Source organism: Penicillium longicatenatum, assembly GCF_028827895.1.
Source record: "Penicillium longicatenatum strain IBT 33135 chromosome Unknown contig_6_segment0_segment0, whole genome shotgun sequence".
Lineage (NCBI taxonomy): Eukaryota > Fungi > Ascomycota > Eurotiomycetes > Eurotiales > Aspergillaceae > Penicillium > Penicillium longicatenatum.
The window spans coordinates 2,464,096-2,482,337 of NW_026643123.1; the positions used below are offsets into that span (position 1 = coordinate 2,464,096).

An 18,242-nucleotide genomic window follows, 5' to 3' on the forward strand; every position below is an offset into this window, starting at 1 on the left:
TCTTGATAATATTTCGATACTTCTTCTCTTTCCCACAATCCCCTTTCTAAACCCTTTGAAAACATATAGACACAGGTACAATTAGGCATCTTTGCTTGTGTTTCTTTCTCCTATCCTGCAAATCCAAACCTGGCTCTTTCAGTGACCTCCTTTAACATATACATCTGCATAGCGCACTTCACCCTTCTCTCTTTTAAATGGAATAATCCCAAATGGCCTCCCTTATGGCTCCTACATAAATCGTGGTTGCTCACGTCTTGTTTATCTCTGCTTAATTATCGCTGCACATAACTCAAAATCATGAATATGAGCCCTGAACTGACTCGCCATCTGGATATCCTTCTTCCAATCACCTGCATCGATGAATACTGGTAAAATTCTTCGCCTTGGTGTATTATTAGACAAGTGAAAGAACCTTAACACGTAGACCAACTCAGCTTCTCTTTTTCCAATGTCGGACTCAGAATCGAGACCGCAATGACTTCTGGAGCTTCGCCAAATGATTAAGACCGTATCGAGTGCCATTTAGACCGCATCAAAGCCTTGATACTTGACAATAGTCCCCTTCCGTCAAATATATACAGGTGTTGGGCGGAGCTGTAAAATATCCGGAATCCATAAAAATCACCAACAGATTAGACTGTTCAAGAGTTCATCAATCAAAATTCATAGTGCATTGCACTCGGCATAGCATCCTTGCCATTGCTCCGCCTCGTATTCCTTGGTTTTTTGGGTCTTCAGGCCTGCTTCTCATACACCCGAAAAAATTCTGGGACAGAATCGTCTAAAACAGCGCCAAATGTATTAAGAAGGCAATGCGTCTGTCAGAGGGACAAAGCTTACGGAGTTGCAAATGCGCTCGACAAGATGCCGGATGTACGTATTCTGGGCGCGATTGAGTCAAACAGGCGACATATAGTATCAGGCTAGTGTTCAATCCATTTATGAAGCAGCGAGAGTCGCAATTTTTGGATCCTTGTTTTTAGACTACCTTGCGCCTTCGGACAAAGGGATGGGATAACTGATATTTGCTTTCCTTGCGTGTTACGTTACGATGTCATAATGCATGAGATGGCACATTCAACATACTTGCTTCTTTTTAACTTGCCATCCTAAAGCGTCGTCCTCGACGCTTCTCGTGGAGTCAGGCAGTTATTATTTATGCATCACGGAATCACGTGTGGTTAGATAGTTCAATATTAATCTAGTGGGAGATGGCCTATATTCCTTACCAATCCATGTATCTACCACTTGTTCCTGCCTTACAGTAACACTTGGTCGTTCATCAGAGCACAAATGAATGATTTGAGCTATATACTGTGCCAGAGGAGCTCCACCTCGATCCAGCGATGCCATACCGCCCAAACTTGCAAGACCGGATGCCTGCTCTGAAAAAGATGAGTCTCCAACGAATCATATTTCGCTTTTCACGATGCTTGCTATCTCGACCACTGGAAACACGGTGGAATTTCCAGGTGAGACATTTGGATCAGTCGAAAAAACAAAATAAATTGGTATTCCAAGGTAGCAAGGCAGAGGATAAGTATGTGGCGTACAGACTTGCATATGAGTCTATCCTGAGGGATTTTATCGGTTTCAGCAAAGTCAGGGGTCCCCCGTTGATGTCGAAATGGACCGGATCGACAATGCTGCGGCATTGACTTTCGCAATTCAATAGCCTTTTCGGAAACCGGTAAAATGGCTCGGGAATATTCTCGGTCACAGTTCTCACTAGTGCGATCCAAGAAGCACTATGAATGATTCATGTACGGACAAGAGAAACGGCTCGCTGGAAATAATTGACTAGCTCATCCACAGTCTGTCATACTCAAGGACGTTGCATGCTTAATTGCAATCTATAAATTCCATCTTCAAATGCTGAAAATGAAGACTGGCCCTCAAATCGCACAATATTACACGAGTAAACAGATTGGCATATTCCTACCGTTTCGACGAACTCGTGCCTGATTTCCAATTCGAGTGGAGTTGGAAAAGGAAGATGATCAGTGTGTGGCAGGGTTACAACGAACTTAGTGGGCGATCCCTGCCCTTAAAAGCCCTGAAAGTGGAGGCGATTGTGAAAACGGCTCGCACTGTAATCTGATCATCGTGTACTTGTGTTTGGAAGCGAATTCAATAGTTGCACTTTAGTCTTTTCATATGAATAATTCGAAATGACCATGTAGTCTAAGGTTTATTGCCTGCACTGGTAGACTATTGAAGTGTTTGATCGAACTTTGAGCATCTATGAAACCTTCCGACCAGCAAGCACGTTCCTACAGGGCCAATCGGTCAATTTCTTCCACCAAAAGCAAATTAAGGAAATGTCGAGAACGCATAGCTAGGTACGCAGGCTTGGAAGGCGAAACAAATGCAAATATATGAGAAACCCAAGCTATTTCTCCGATGCATGATTCAGGGGAACACAAATTGCCGCATTGACCCCACACGACCATGGGATGATGTTGGTCAATCCGTCTCCGAATACGGAATACTGTACGAAGGCCGACCTACCGGAAGGCGGAGGTGGATTACATCCCTGCAAGCTCGAAAAGCCTGCATATGCAGCCTATGGACTCGTGGACTTGTGATTGTGATGTATATCACCGTAGGCTCTGGCCCATCATTGCGAGTGGGACTCAACTGAATCTAGGGCACAACGCATTGTCTCAAAATTAAAATGTATTTGACATCTGTCAATGGCTCTGGATTGTGGCTTGGGAAATTGGTTCGTCTAGCTTGGTGGAGCCAATCGCGGCAGACAACGGAGCGAAGTTTCGATAGTAACTCCACAAGATCGGCCGCCGCTCTACCAACCAAGCCTTGGGCTGCAATGGCCGTGGCTCCACGCGATTGATTTGCATTTGCTATAGGATCGTGCGACTCGGGTCTCCATTCAGCCTCGATTTAACATTGGGCTTTATAAAGCCGAGTCCGCGCCACCGGATCATGCTCGAGCCCTCCCCCGGAAAATGGGTGTTGCTTTTTACATGCGCTCCTCGTCACTCTTTTGATAATGTCTCTCCAAGACAAATTCCCCGCCTATGGGGGCCGGGGGCCTAGCGACCTGCGGCTAGGTATTGCTTTGGGTGTCATTGCTACTATCTTTATGGTTATGCGGCTTTATGTGCGCTTGAGAATCAACAAATTCGGGACAACAGCCTTGTCATTTTCACTCCTTGCTTGGGTATGTCTATACCGAGTGCGTCCAAATGCATCTACTAACATCAGCAGTTCTTCACAACCCTTACCCAGATCTTCGGTATTCTATCAGTCCTTCACGGTCTCGGAAACCATATCACAGTCATTACTGAAGTTGGTGAATTGCACAACTTCCTGCTATTCACATGGATCACGGTGTTTTTCTTCAATTTGGCGATTCCCACCGGAAAAGTGGCTGTCTCGGCTTTCTTAATTGAAATGAATGGGCCTAGCAGTAAGTCCCATCCTCGTGCCATTAGGAAACAAGTCCTGATTCCATCGCCTAGACCCCAAAATCCGCCGCAGCCTCATCGCCGTTGCCGTCCTGAATATCATCCTCAACATCCCTCAAGTTCTATTGGTCTGGTTCCAGTGCAGTCCAGTCGACTCACTATGGGATCCCCTAAGACAGGCCAATTGTGACCACAGAAAAAGTGTATACTACACCTACTTTGTCGGTGCAGTCGCCGCCCTATCCGACTTCTACCTCGCAATCGTTCCCATCCACATGCTCATCCCACTACGCATCGACCGAAAGCTGAAATGGGGTCTAAGTTTCCTCATGGGATGTGGTATTTTTGCCGGTGTCGCCGCCATCGTCCGAACATGGGCCGCGAGTTTCATCCTTACCACGGACTTTTCCTGTAAGCATTATTCCCTCCCACTTCATCCAATCAATTCTTCAACGTATACTAACAGATCAAAGACGGCGTCGGCATCCTGTTCCGCTGGGGCGAAGTTGAAGAATGGATCGTCCTCATAACAATGTCTATTCCACCTGTTTGGCCCCTCTTCCGGCCCTTCACATCCAGATTCATCAAATCGACCAACTCCCGGAGTGGCCCGCAGTACGCATATAAGAATAATCAAGCCTACGGCTCTGTCCCGCTATACGGCTCAACGGCTGTCGCCAGTCCGATGTCGCCGAACTTCCCACCGCCGTTGATTACAACTACTATCTCTGTTTCTTCGATGAAGGAGGAGGCTACGACTCTTGCTAGTTCGAGGGGCTCGGATGAGAGGGTTCCGCATAATATTATTTCTGACAAGGGAGAGCCTTGGGTTGAGTTGAAGGAGGTTGATTTGAAGAAGCCTTAGGGATACGATTATACTTTCACTCATACTTTTATTTTCTTACGAGGTTACTTGCCTCACTTTGGATTGTCACGACTCATGCTTTATACCATCATCATTCTTTCATTTCAATATACCATTTTTTCTCTTCGATCATTCAAGCATTTGTGTTGTAGGGTTTATTGGCTTAAATTGCTCTTTCATTCTTCTTTCTTACTAGAGCACTAGTTCTGCCTCAACGCTTGGGCCGTTCAGATCTGGAAGCAAGTCCTTATTGCGTCATGTTACGATTCCATCAAATATTGGATTTAGCCGGAAGTATGCATTTTAAAGACATTAATATTGAGAAGCAACCGAAATAAGACATATCATGGTCAGTTCATCATTCACGTCTGTCGACGTCTATATTCAGACCCTTTCACATATACACCAGACCCACTTCTTCTCCACCAAAATTCTAAGGGATATCTACTGATCCTAGAATCTATCTAAACCTAGTTCAACCCATTAAAAATCGAGTAAAACCCCCAAAACGGGTACTTTTGATACATCCTCCGGATGCGAGCGCTTAGAAGCAGAAGACTTGGTCCTCGAGCTTGCTGACCGGGCGAGCCTTGGTGAAGCCCAGGGACTCGGTAGCCTTCTTCATAGCACTGACCATGGGAGGAGGACCACAGAGGAGGATCTTGACATCGCTGGCCGGGGCAGGGAGGCGCTCCTTGATCATATCGGCGGTGACGAAACCAATACCACCCATCCAGTTAGCAGGAGGGGTGTTCAGAACGTAGTAAACGTTAAAGTCAGGGTCCTCGGCGCTCAGCTTGTCAAGCTTCTCCTTAAGCAGAATGTCCTCAGCGTTGACGTTGGCAAAGATCAGATCAACCTTGGTACGGTCGTTACCGCCGTTACGGGGACGGTTGCGGATGATAGCCTCAATAATCTGGAGCATGGGAGTGATACCGGTACCACCAGAGATCATACCGATGTGGCGACACATATTGGGGGTGTAGACCATGGCGCCCTTGGGACCGCGGACCTTCATGGTCTGGCCGACCTTCAGCTCGGTCAGGTACTTGGAGATGTTACCCTGGGGGTAAGCCTTGACGAGCAAATCGAAGTAACCGGCCTCATTGTCGGAGGAAATGGGAGTGTAGGAACGGACGACCTCCTTGGGCTGACCGGCAATGGTGGCGGCGAGGGAGATGTGCTGGCCGATCGGGAGACCCAGGATGTCAGTGGGGCGGGGAAGTGCGAAACGATAGATGGCGACATTGTGGGAGATGTTGTTGATCTCCTTGAGCTCGAAGTCTTGGAATTCGGTGGGGTTCAGGACCTTGCGCGGCTCTGTTGGAGAAGATGAGTTAGCGATTCGTTCGGTAGCTGGTCGTGCGATCACAAGGGGTTGGGAAGACATACTGCTGCTACCACCCAGGAAGAAGGCGGCGCTAGACAGGACACCGGCAATAGCGACGGCGTAGGTAATATACTCGGGCTTGACCGCATAGACACCTGCGACCAGCAGGGCCGAGGGGAGGAGGACCAGGAAGGCACTGTGTAAAGTCAGTAATTGCAATGCCAAAGAGGAACGAGGAGTTTGAAAATGTCAATCGCATTGAACAAATCGAAAGCTCAGGAACATACCTCATCTTGGCAATGGAGATTGAGAAAGGTGGAGGGAGAAGAGAAAGGAGGGAAAAAGGGTTTATGTTGGTTCCGCCCAACGGAATTTCGCTCCCGTTTTGTCATGATTTCCCCCGCGAATTTACTTTCCTTAGATACACCGCACAAGGGTAAGAACCTCGGGTTTAGCTCTGCTTTGGAATTCAGACAAGATGGCTGCTGCATTCAATCTCACGCCGCTGGATCACCAGCTTCTAGCCATGTCCGACGAGGAATTCGTCCCTCATGACTGGAACAATCTACAAGACATCATCGGTAAGAGCATCCCCTCATTCTCCAAGGATGCACCCCTCATGGAATATCAGCACGGAACGATCTAGGTGCACTCAAGCGGAAGCCTTCCGATTTACGCCGATACCTAGCCTGGAGTGCCGAAATAAAGGCGGAGTACGGGTCGATGATGAACTACATTTGTTTACAACGATTGAATTGGCCACTTCCATCTACTTCATCGGGGACTGTGCCTGCACAAGATACACATGATCCAGCTACGGTGAATGGCTCGGGTTCTTCGGGTTCTGGTGGAGTTCTAACCTTTAACAACCCGCTGCCATTTGCCGACCCCTCTGATTACCGAATTTTGCGCAATGACTGGCCTTACGGCATGGACGCCGGCATTTCTCATCTAGTTGTGTGGTTGCGCACGCCTATTCCTGTGGAATCGGATGAAGGGCACTTGACGAGCGAGTCTCGGGCGCTGATCAATGACTTTGTGCAGCGTAGGTTTGTAAAGCGTTTGGCCGAGGATAAGGCTGGACGGTTTACTGCTCCCGAAACGCATGTGTTGTGGTTTAAGAACTGGGTTGGATTACAGAGTGTACGTGCGTTGGAGCATGTTCATATCCTGGTGAGGGATGTGCCAGAGGAGATTTTAGAAGAATGGTCGGGAGAGTCAAGATAGATCATAGATTATACCTGTGCAGGCATCTGGTGCACATTTACACTGGTGATAGCGATTCTATATTCTCATGTGACGCCGGGGTTAAAGTTTGTCAAATCATGCCAAGATCTTCAATAGAGCGAAGATAAACATCTCATTTCGGTATCACATACGCCAGACACACAAAAAAAAAAACATAAAATTTACATATCCATGGAATCCCGGTCCTCATCAAGACTTCTGCTCCTCGACAAACTTCAAAGCCTCTTCCCGTGACACCACGTCAATGGTACTGGCCTTCTGTCGGAAGCTAACACCATAGCACTTCTCAGCCACATGCAGCATCTCCGGTCGGAAAGTCGTGCAGATGAACTGTCCATTGGTCGAGTCCGAGATCGACTGCAACATCTGCGCCACCGCTGTCCGGTATTGGGCGTCCAAATTGGCGTCGATCTCATCAAATAGGTAGAATGGCGCCGGGTCACAGGCTTGAATGGCAAAGACGAGGGCCAGAGCACACAAACCTATTTCAATTGTTAGTGTAATGCAGATGAAAATAAGAAAGACAAATACGTACTTTTCTGTCCACCACTCAGCTGTTGGATACGCTGCTGATCATCGTGCTTACTATTGAAGCTCACACTGATACCCACACCGACGTAGTTCTCCACGCTCTGGCGCGCGGCCTCATCATCTGAATCCACATCTTCCTCGGGTCGCGCGTTGCGGTCGGTCTTGCGCTGGATGATAAGACGGCCACGTCCAGCGGGGACCAGCTTCTCAAACACATTGGCAAATTCACGGGATACCTGCTTGAAGGTTCGCTCGATCGCTTCGTCCTTGCGCTGATCCAGAACAGAAATCAAGTCGTCGATCGATTTCTGGGACGCATCTAGCTCTTCCCGGCGAGTCGTAAGCGTTTCACGTTGCTTGGTGAAGCTGTTGTACTGCTCAAACGCTTTCTTGTTGACGTGCGAGTACTTCTTCAAAGCCTCGTTCGTCTTGTGCAGCTTCTTGACCACAGCATTCGAGTCGGTATTCTTATACTTGGTGAAAGCTTCGTCAGGAAGGACACCCAAATCACGGATGTTTGCAGCAGACTCAGAAGCTTGCTTGGTAAGAGCCGCCCTCTTTTGCATGCTCTTCTCCATACGACGCTGGTATTTTTCGATAGAGCGGGCCAGGTCTTCCATCTCGCGTCGGGTCTCGACGTTGCGTTGTTCGAGTTCGCCGACTCGAATGTTCGCCTCCTCGATCGAGGCATCAACTTGTTGAAGACGCTCGTTGAGTTTTTCGAGCGCCTTATCGAGGCGCTTCTGCTCGCGCTGGGTCTCCTTAAGATTACCCTGCACCTCGTCATCGGCCATGTCGATATCCCGGTTCATGAGCTGGTCGAGACGAGGGTTGAGATTCTCCCGAAGCTCAACTTCCAGGACGGATTTACGGGCTTCGAGTTCACTGCGCTTGCCGGAAAGGTCTTGGTACTGCCGACGCAAGTCTTGAGCGGTCCCACTCAGGCTCTCCAAGTGGGCTTCCTCCTCGTCCGTAAGGGACTTCTGGAAAGGCGAGGACAGCTCAGCCTGGAAAGCGCTGACTTGATCATTCAAAGCTGCAAGGTTAGCCTCGACATTGCGAAGGGCTCGACGCTTAGCATCGAGTGTATCATTCTTATTTTGCAATAGATCACGTTTGCTGCGAAGCTCTTGCCGCAGGGGACCACTGCTGTTCTGCACCTGGTGTCGCTGCTGCTCAAGTTTCTGTAGCTCACCAACGGCCCTGGTGATCAATTGGTCCAGTTTCTCTAACTCTTTGCGAATTTCCGTCCCACGGCTCCGCTTGGTCTCGTATTCATCGCGCCACTTGCCAACATTCTTCACTGCTTCAAGTCGGGATTGACGGGAGTCATGGAAACCACCAGTCAGAGCACCGCGTTTGTCAGATCGGTCACCATCGGGAGTGATGGCATTAACGCCGTGGCTGCGGGCATACTGCGAAGCAACCTGCAGGTTAGGGCAAATAATGGTCTTGCCGAATACATGCTGGAAGGCACGTTCATATGCGGGGTCGAATTGGATCTTTTCGATCATAGGAATAGTATCGCTGGCACGGGGGAGGTTCATGGGCTTCGAGCGTAGTCGATTCAAGGGCATGAAGGTTACACGACCAGCTTTTTCTTTCTGCAAGGCCTCCAAGACCTTAGTCGCGGTCTCGTCGGTATCGACCACATAGTGAAACAGGCTCTGACCAGCTGTAACTTCGACGGCCGTCCGGTATCGATCGTTCACTTCGAAAAGCTCGGCCAAAGTACCAAATACACCATCAAGGTTTTGCTGGCGCTTGATCCTCCGCACGGCGGCAAGACCTCGGCTAGTATTCTGATCCATCATATGAGAAAGACTGCGCTCGGCACGGTCCATTTCTTGGGAGGCACTGGACAGAACGGAATCCAACTTTGCTTCTTCTCGCCAAAGCTCCTTTCGCTGGTCCATCAATCGATCCCGCTCATCCTTGGCAGTTTGAACTTGCTCGTCCACGGAGTGCATTGTATCTCCGCGTCCATCGATCTGCTGGCGTAGACGCTCTGTTTCCGGCTCGAGCGAGGCGATTTCTTTTTCTAGCTCGCTGATATCCTCTTTTGTCTGTGCCACGACGCCTTCAACAGTAGTGACCGACCGATTGCTCTCCCGGACCTCCATTTGAAGCCACTTGTCCCGCTCTGACTTATTCTTGAAACGCGAATTCCGGCCCTGCTTAGCGTACAGTCGTTGACGTGATGTCTCTGCCTCGGTTAGTTGAGCCTTAACGGCATCTTCCTGGTCCTTAGCGGCATTGAAATCGGGCAGAAGTGTCTGGAGCTCCGATTCGCGCTCTTGAATGGCCGCTTTAACCGCATTGAGATCATTGTCATGACGTGACTTGAGAGCCTGCGCGGCAGCTTGGTTATCAGCAAGAGACTTGGCTTGTAGTTCAATCTGCGCCAATGCCTTGAAAGCTTGACGGCGTTCATCCTCTAGCTGAGACTTGTCAACCTTCAAGAACTCCATCTGCTGGCGACACTCGGCGATCTCAGCATCAATCTGCGCCATGGCCTTTTCACCCTCAATGAACTGGTCACGGTTGTTGTCGGCGTCTTCAACTCCGTTCTGGCGCTGTTCCTCCAAACTTTCGAGCACCGTCGCAATCTCATGCTGTTCACGAGAATAAATCGTATACTCGAGACAACGGCGTTCTTTATCCTTGTCTTGATAGTTCCGAAGCTCGTCCTTTTCCTCCTCGAGTTCAGCCAGGCGCTCATTAATGTAGTCTAAGAGCTCATCGATCTTGGCTCGCTTGCTGTTGGTCTCGTGCATGATTTTAAGGGACTCCGAACGACGGGCTTCATAGACCTGGGTACCCGCCACCTCTTTGAGTAGTACCAGACGTTCCGAGTCTTTCATATTCGTCAATGCAGTCACCCGTCCTTGAGGGACAATGTAGTATGGGTTAGACCGAGAGAAACCGGCTGATTCGAGGAGGTTCATCACATCGTTCTTGGTAGCGTTCTTCCGATCCAACGTATATTCGTCCTTCTTGATACCGATGGTACGACGGAGGACAAGCTCTGGCTTGCCCGTAGGGAACCGATCGTCCGAGTTGTCGAAAATAATTTCCACGTAGGCCGACATCACGGCTGAGCCAGATCCTTCCTGCACATTGTCAGTATCTACATATGAGTTGGTATTCGAGCGTCACATACATGAAGGAGAGCTTGTCGCTCCTCTCGGCCGAGGTGGGTGTAGGCATCGCTGAGGACGAAACGAATGGCCGCAAAGAAATTACTTTTGCCGGAACCGTTGCGGCCAACGATCACATTATGCTTGGGAGAAAAAGGTTCAATGACCGTCTGATCCTTGTAGCTTGAATCAAATTAGAATTAGTAGATGGCGCTTTAAGGTCTTGAAGTGGATCATTGTTGGGGTCATACCTCTTAAAGCCTTGGATGATAATCTGCTTGACATACATCTTGGGAGACGCGCGACGCGATGATCACTGGAAACAGCGCATTACGCGCCTGGGCGCGAGGATAAAATGTGAGTAAGTAATTGAATATTAGTAAAGCAGCCGAATAGGTCTTATAGTCAGAATTCGGCTTTGCGCTTGAGGTTGATAATTCGCGATGGACAAGGAGGCTACGCGAGGAACGAAATCGCGCGTCTTTGGGCGCGGGGGTTCTGCCGGGCGGTGGGGCGGGCATCCACAGAAAAAAAAGTAGTGGGCTACACTTTTTCTTCCAAGGTTCTCTCTTTTTCGCCCACAGACAATTGCCTTGAGAAAATGAGTTCTGTAGAGAACCCCGACCAGGCATCTGGCCCTGCTGATGGCTTGGCCCCGACTCATACTTATGTGCCCAATCAGGGCTATGTGAACGCCGATACCACCGACTCCGCCGTGGCGGGGCAAGAGCCCACCGAAGAGGAGGAGTACAATGAAGATGACGAAGACTACGACGATATCTTTGACGAAGAAATGGACCAAGGAGACTTCCCATCTTCGAACTCGAACGACTTGACTAAGGCCTACAACCGCCAGCGAAAAATGAACACTCTCGCTGCCGACCCTAACGCTCCGAGATGGACTTACCCGAAGACGAATACCCAGAAACCTACCGTCAACACACACGCATCGATCGATGACCAGGTCAAGTCCCTGACCCGCCATGCTGCCAAGATCAAGCTCGATGAACAACAGTCCGGTCTTTCTGCCAACCGCGACAAGGGAGGAGACCGTGCGGATCGTGCGACATCAGAGCAAGTGTTGGATCCGCGCACTCGCATGCTTCTGTTGCAGATGATCAACCGTGGATTAGTCTCGGAAATTCACGGCTGTCTGTCTACAGGAAAGGAGGCGAATGTTTACGGTGCCATCTCGCTCCCTGATGAAGAAGACGCACCCCCGCAACATCGGGCTATCAAAGTTTACAAGACCAGTATCCTGGTCTTCAAGGATCGTGACAAGTATGTCACTGGTGAATTCCGTTTCCGTCAGGGATACAGCAAGAGCAATAACCGGGCGATGGTGAAGCTGTGGGCCGAAAAGGAAATGCGAAACCTGCGGAGAATCTACTCTGCTGGCATTCCTTGCCCTGAGCCCATCTACCTCCGTCTGCATGTCCTGGCCATGGGTTTCATTGGTAACTCCAAGGGAGTCGCCGCACCACGACTCAAGGATGTTGAGTTTGATATTCCTGAGCCTGATGTTCGCTGGAGAGCTTTGTATATGGAGCTGCTGGGTTACATGCGCGTGATGTACCAGGTCTGCAGGCTTGTGCACGCTGATCTGAGCGAGTATAATATTCTTTACCACAAGGATCGTCTGTACATCATTGATGTCAGTCAAAGTGTTGAGCATGACCACCCACGCAGCTTGGAATTCCTCCGAATGGATATTAAGAACGTTAGCGATTTCTTCCGTCGCAAGGGTGTTCACACCTTGTCTGAGCGAACTCTTTTCGAGTTCATCCTGGCGCCTGAGGGCCCCAAGGATCCTACCTATGGCAATGAAGAAATGACCGAGGCCATCGAGAAACTGTTCACTGCTCGTGATGAGGCCGGCGTCACTGAGGAATCGGAAGAAGTTGATACCGCAGTGTTCCGTCAACAATACATCCCCCAAACTCTGGAGCAGGTCTACGATGTTGAGCGTGATGCCGAAAAGGTTCATGCCGGTACTGGTACCGACCTTGTCTATAAAGACCTTTTGGCAACCGGCAAGAAGCCAGTCGATGATGAGGATGAGTCCGAGTCAGAGGCTAGCGGTGGTGTGTCAGTGTCAGGCTCTGAGTCGGACGACGAGGAAGAGGAAAAAGATCCCTTCGCTCCGAAGCCGCCTCGTGGAAAGCGCTTCGAAGACAAGGATGCCAAGCGTGAGCACAAGGCAAAGGTCAAGGAGGAGAAGCGTGATCAGCGTACCAAGAAGATGCCCAAGCATTTGAAGAAGAAACTTGTCTCTAACTCTGCCCGTAAGAAGAAATGAGCGAGATATCTTGATGCTTCACATTTATTTGCATGTGCGTTTGGGTTTATGCGGTTTTATTTGGTCGCTTCTTTGTTGACGAATGTTTCTTGCCATGATTTGATGATATGAATGCATATAAGGATGGAGCATCTGGACATATGATACCTGTTTATAGATTCGATAGGATACAGGATAAAAAGCTACAGCTTAAACGAGAATACGCTTATATTCTATGTTTATATTTGGATATGCATCTTTCTTTTTTGTCGGATAGTGACCACTTTAGTGCGTTGTCATGTTCCTGGTCGCTCATATTTAGACATCTCAAGTGCAATCATGCGTATGACGTTGAGAAGAGACACGGTGAGATGAAAAACAACGGCAAGTTGTACACATCTCAAACTCCAAGTTCATTCTATTAAAAAAAATACTATATGGCAATTTCAAAGTTTGCTCAGGTTTCAAGGTTTATCCCAATCCAAATAACACCAAAAGTCGAACTGGGTACAATTCGTCCACTATACAGATCAACTCATCCCCGCAGTTCCTGCCAATTGTTTATTGTCCCAAATGTGAGCGTCTTGGCGATTGAACATCTGGCCAAACATCCATTCCATCTAGCAATACCACGCCCATTCCCGAAGCCAGATGTGTTTCCATGTGGCAATGCAGCAAGAAAGCACCTGGATTTTCGACATGATAACGAATCGCAATCCACGCTGCACCAGCCGGGGAAGTAGTAAATGTATCCCTGTATACCGGAGTATCGAAGAAGCTCCCCGGTGAATCACGGACAGCATCTTCGATAGAGTTCCAGGTGAAATTCCCTTGGCTCGATCCAATCAGGAATGCTTTATTCGAATGCTTATGAATCGGGTGAGGAGGTTGGAGTAGAGTCGGCGGTGGAATAACTAGTTGAAATACGATATCGACCCATGTATTATTCTTCGTCTCAATCTTGAGTGAAGAATCAAGATCTGAGGACTTGGGATTGATAAGAGCTGGCTCCATTGAACCAAGATTCGCGGGAAGGAAAGTGGATCCATCCAAGGTCCATTCCCAAGACGAATTGATCCGTCCAAGACTCAGAAGATGGAAATCATCGGCATAGGTAGCGGGCTGAATCTCCGGGTATGGAGGAAGGTTTGTGTCGTTGAGCACTATCACTGAATCTGTAGTGTTGATGCCGCCATAGTTGATGTACGGCACTGATTCGTGCTGGCTGTCCTCACCCCCTTTGTAGGAGATCGTTGCAAAGCCGGAAATTACTTGATTTCCGTTGCCAGCTACGCGCATCTGGTAGTTCGCGGGATCTTGATCAAGCTTGACCATGACGGAGTATCGTTGTCCATTATAAAGTGGCATGGTGTGAGCCAGTTGCGGCTCGATATATCGGCCGTCCACTTCGTATACGTACATCGGGTGCTCATCGATCGATACCCAAAAGGCTTTCAGGGCAGCAGCACTGATGAAGTTGAAACTGGCCCACTTTGCGTTTGAGTCGACTTCAAAAACGGACGGTGGGGCTTCGCTGGGGACACACCCAGAGTTGAGGCCGCCGGGCAGGGCCTCGGGATGGTGCTCCCAATCGCCTTGCAGAACAAGGAGATTTGGATCGCATCTAATGTACGTTAGGAGATTTTATTCATGGACCAACACAAACATGAGGGAATTACCCTTTGTCGGTGAGCGTGCCGTTGACGACTGCTCTGATCTGTGGCGGTTGCAAATTGGTCAACTCTTCTGGGTCTTTGCAGATGACCGAACCTTGGCCGTTGATAAGAACGCTGTCAGAGCAACTAATGTGAAGTTAGCACATTTGACAAGCCAGAAATTGTTTTCCGCTTACAAAATATCATAGCCAGACTCCTTTTCGGCCTGCATATAGGCATCTGAGGTCAGATGGTCCCAATCCGAAAGGACCACTAGCTGCGGATGATCCCTCGCATTTTCCATGGCCTGAATATCTTCCGGGTCATTTGAAATCATTGAAAATGGCGAATCGCTATTGGGGGAAGGCCTATCCAGTCTTAGCAGAGCCTGCATACCGAGTGAGAATCAAACCTACCGGATATATATTGCGCCATACAAGCCATCCATAATCCTTGACTTGTCGTGCGAATGATACCAGTATGTTCCATATTGAGTGGCGTTCCAATTGTAAGTATAGCTTGCGCCAGGGAGCACGGCCCATTGAGAGAGACCGGATACGCCATCAGCCCATGGTGTGTTCTTCTGCCTGAAAAACGAAAAGAAAGGTTAGCCTCATTACGCGCGCTTGAGGAGACGTGAACCATACTCAATGCCATGGAAATGAACAGATGTGTTGAAAGGTAGGTGGTTTTTGATTTCGATCTTCTCGCGTTAGCTATTGAAGCATTCATTCCCAAGGTTGTAGAAAACTGACAGATACTTCATCCCCTTCATCCATGATCAGTGACGGCCCAGGAAACTGATCATTGACGAAAATCATTTCCCGTTCATGTCCATTGGGAGATCCCTTTTTCCAGGTGAGATCTAAAGTGTAATGAACATGAGCGGCTTGAGCAGAGGCGATGAGGTCCATCGCTGCCACGACCGGAGCGAGCCATTTCGTGCGTGCCATCATTAGAGGTCGCAGAAACGAAAATATCGACAGTGGCGGTGATACAACTTCCAAGCGTCGCGCTATTTCACGCGTTTTATTCTATCAACAGATTGCTGCATCCGTTCCATTCTCGTAAATTCGTCAATCCAGCCACCCGCCACTCCTTGTTCACATTCCAGTTGGCCTAACAGTCCTGAGTTCGCACATTCCAAGGCCAAATGATTGGCCGCGAGGTCCAAATGCTAATATCAAATGAACATGCCGTGCTCAAAACAAGTATTCATGTTCGCCGGATTGGTGCTGCGGTGGATCTAGCCATTTCTGCGGCATTGGTGGCCATTGTGGCCGGGCAGCGCTGGGGCTTCTGTTTGGTTCAATTGAAGTTCAAGAGCGGGCTAGAACTTCCTGACGACCGAAAATGATGATTTGCATAGATTCATCAGTTTGAGCCTCGGGTTATGGTTAACGTCGTGTACATACTACAAGGAAGGCCCCCTTCCACCCTCATCAGGAATCATATAATTTCTGAATAATTATTTCAATAACGTAGACTTCGAAGAAATGCTAATCATCACATGTGGCCATCAGAGCTCTCTTTGGAAATCATGTCTGTCCATGTTCTCTTCCCACTGTCCATGTAGACCATCAAGAGTGCTTACATCCTAGGGGTACTGTAGGAGTATGCATCACTGTCTGGCCCTGGATGCAAGATGGGGAGAATCCCAGCGGAAGATCAGACCAATTGGGCTTTCATCATATAGGCTGGTCCGGCAAAAAGAAAAACGCCAAAGGGATCATTTATAAGCAAGGGGTAGGGGGAAACCCGCACGCGGACACAAGACTACCTAGCAAGGGGATGTTGCGACCAACCATGATAGTCTTGCCGAGGTATTGCTGCGGTACAATTGGATACATGGTGGGGCGTTTCTTTGTCCTCTAGACGAATTCCCTAGTTCGGGCCTTTAAACGCGCATATGCGTGCTCCACCACCTCCTTTGGAAGGTCTGGCATAATTTCCTCCTCTTCGCTGCCGAGAGGCGCATTTTTCGCCTCTGGGAGAGCTCCAGCTTCTGCTGGTACTTGTCCCTCTGTCTCTGGTAGAGCTCCTTCAAGACGACCGCCTGGCAACCGCAAGAACTCGACGTGCATCGGCGCCTGACCAACCCCAGGCCAGATGTCCGACGGTAGAAAATCACCTTGCTCTACACGGAATATCTCCCGAGCAGCGACATCCTCCGCGTACAAATTATTGAGCTTGTTCCTCGTGTCACGGAGAACCTTTTCTACGCGGTGACGAACATGATTTCGGCGAGCAACCTCTAGAATGAGGTTGTCATATGCGTTCAGGAACCCATCGTATAAGGAGTGTAAGTCGGAAAGCTCCGTCAGGCCTGAGTTGAAGCGATCGTTTTCCTCGTTCCACACTTGGATAAAATTGTGGGCCTGCGAAATGTACCGCGGCAATCGAGTGGACGCAAGAGTGGAAAGGTGACGGTGGACCTGCAGGGTGGCATCTGAGATACTTAGAAGTGAATCGCGTTGCAAGCCCATTTGTTCGAAGATGGATTCCATTTCGTTGATACGGTCATGGATTTCCACTACCACATCTTCTGCCTCAGGCGCATCATTCAACAAGACATGCACCATTTCTTCGTACTCCTGGTCCGTCATTGGGTCCAACGGGGCGTTCAGGTTCGCGTTGATTTCTTCTCCAATGTGCGGTAACCCTTCACCACTAGTTCCTCCAACTTCTGCAGGCATGTCGCCAGTGATGGAGTGTGCAGCGGCGCCGCCACCCTCTGTTTGCTTGACCGCTGTGACACAAAGATCAAAATGGCGTACAAGGGATGAGAGGAGGCCTGCCATTTCTTGTGCCTGCATCTCCAAAGACCGGAGCATGCTCGGCATAGTGGATAGAGCTGCGAGATCCGGCTCCGATGCGGCCGAAGAAGATGATGACGCCGATGCACGCGAAGAGGCCATTTTCGTGGACGATCGATAATGGCGAAGCGCTTTTCGGATGGCATGAAGCTCATCATCGAATTCACGGTTTGAAGTATCCAAATCAGCCCGTGCGGCATTAGTGCGGTCAATGGAGCTCTTGAGAGCAGCATGCAATTCTTCGACACCTCGCTCGTCTACAAAATCATGGAGGGATTTAGTTTGTTCCTCTTTGGGGCGAAATGAGGCATGAACAATAGTCTCTCGGAGCAAGTCTAGGGTGGTCCGAAGCCGAGCGTCAGCAGCATCCAGGCTTGTCAGGGCCTCTGAGAATTCTTCTCGGCCGCGATATGAGATCTCCTCTATCTCTGATCGAACATTGAAAAGTAACCGTAGTTGATTGTCGAGGCCCCGCCGGAGGAAGCCCGTCCGGGAAGATACAACCACACTGTCTTCTAAGGCAGACCGAGCCGCAGTGACAATCTCATTGGCACGCCAAACATGGCTAATAGAAGAAAGAGACCGCTTAGCCGCTAGAAGGTGGGAAATCAGTGTGTCCAGTTGGGGCATGGCTTTGGGTTCAGCGGATCCTGGTCCCCTAGCCGCGATTGATGCGGAAGATGAATGGGATGATGCCATATTCGTGATTGATGGCTGTGGTTACCGAGATGATTTATAAAGTAGATACTTGTATGAGCAGGTTCCGATCTTGCTGCGCTACGTTGTAAGTTGAACCAACGTTCTATAATCAGGATGCTGTGATTTTTGAAAGTTCAGTGGTCGTCCATTAAATAACCATGATGGAGATGACGGAGGAGAGGAGTGAAGAAAGCACTATGTGCAGTAGATTTTCAGAGGCTGTGGGGGGCAGGCCGCCCTAACCGG

General features: G+C 49.2%; 7 protein-coding genes across 7 annotated transcripts; 3 read left to right on the forward strand and 4 right to left on the reverse strand.

Annotated features, from left to right (window-relative positions):
* Positions 1 to 3,016: 3,016 nt before the first annotated feature.
* N7484_009101 (uncharacterized protein) lies at positions 3,017 to 4,299 on the forward strand (the record flags this gene model as incomplete). The annotated part of the gene is made up of 4 exons (XM_057119488.1): positions 3,017 to 3,187; positions 3,235 to 3,436; positions 3,489 to 3,845; positions 3,908 to 4,299. The coding sequence occupies 4 exons, from the start codon at positions 3,017 to 3,019 to the stop codon at positions 4,297 to 4,299; spliced, it is 1,122 nt and encodes a 373-aa protein (XP_056969043.1).
* A 544-nt stretch (positions 4,300 to 4,843) lies between these two features.
* N7484_009102 (cytochrome b5 reductase family protein) lies at positions 4,844 to 5,921 on the reverse strand (the record flags this gene model as incomplete). The annotated part of the gene is made up of 3 exons (XM_057119489.1): positions 4,844 to 5,619; positions 5,692 to 5,825; positions 5,917 to 5,921. 3 exons carry the CDS (start codon positions 5,919 to 5,921, stop codon positions 4,844 to 4,846), a joined length of 915 nt encoding a protein of 304 aa, XP_056969044.1.
* Positions 5,922 to 6,107: 186 nt separating this feature from the next.
* N7484_009103 (GIG1 family protein) lies at positions 6,108 to 6,856 on the forward strand (the record flags this gene model as incomplete). The annotated part of the gene is made up of 2 exons (XM_057119490.1): positions 6,108 to 6,210; positions 6,261 to 6,856. 2 exons carry the CDS (start codon positions 6,108 to 6,110, stop codon positions 6,854 to 6,856), a joined length of 699 nt encoding a protein of 232 aa, XP_056969045.1.
* Positions 6,857 to 7,066: 210 nt separating this feature from the next.
* On the reverse strand, positions 7,067 to 10,837 carry N7484_009104 (chromosome segregation protein SMC; the record flags this gene model as incomplete). Its single annotated transcript, XM_057119491.1, has 4 exons — positions 7,067 to 7,359; positions 7,413 to 10,521; positions 10,572 to 10,731; positions 10,800 to 10,837. The coding sequence occupies 4 exons, from the start codon at positions 10,835 to 10,837 to the stop codon at positions 7,067 to 7,069; spliced, it is 3,600 nt and encodes a 1,199-aa protein (XP_056969046.1).
* A 312-nt stretch (positions 10,838 to 11,149) lies between these two features.
* Positions 11,150 to 12,847, forward strand: N7484_009105 (serine/threonine-protein kinase RIO1; the record flags this gene model as incomplete). Its single annotated transcript, XM_057119492.1, has 1 exon — positions 11,150 to 12,847. The coding sequence occupies one exon, from the start codon at positions 11,150 to 11,152 to the stop codon at positions 12,845 to 12,847; it is 1,698 nt and encodes a 565-aa protein (XP_056969047.1).
* Positions 12,848 to 13,387: 540 nt separating this feature from the next.
* On the reverse strand, positions 13,388 to 15,437 carry abr2 (laccase abr2; the record flags this gene model as incomplete). The annotated part of the gene is made up of 6 exons (XM_057119493.1): positions 13,388 to 14,450; positions 14,506 to 14,628; positions 14,679 to 14,849; positions 14,898 to 15,068; positions 15,129 to 15,184; positions 15,237 to 15,437. The coding sequence occupies 6 exons, from the start codon at positions 15,435 to 15,437 to the stop codon at positions 13,388 to 13,390; spliced, it is 1,785 nt and encodes a 594-aa protein (XP_056969048.1).
* A 915-nt stretch (positions 15,438 to 16,352) lies between these two features.
* On the reverse strand, positions 16,353 to 17,927 carry N7484_009107 (autophagy-related protein 17; the record flags this gene model as incomplete). The annotated part of the gene is made up of 1 exon (XM_057119494.1): positions 16,353 to 17,927. The coding sequence occupies one exon, from the start codon at positions 17,925 to 17,927 to the stop codon at positions 16,353 to 16,355; it is 1,575 nt and encodes a 524-aa protein (XP_056969049.1).
* Positions 17,928 to 18,242: the final 315 nt, after the last annotated feature.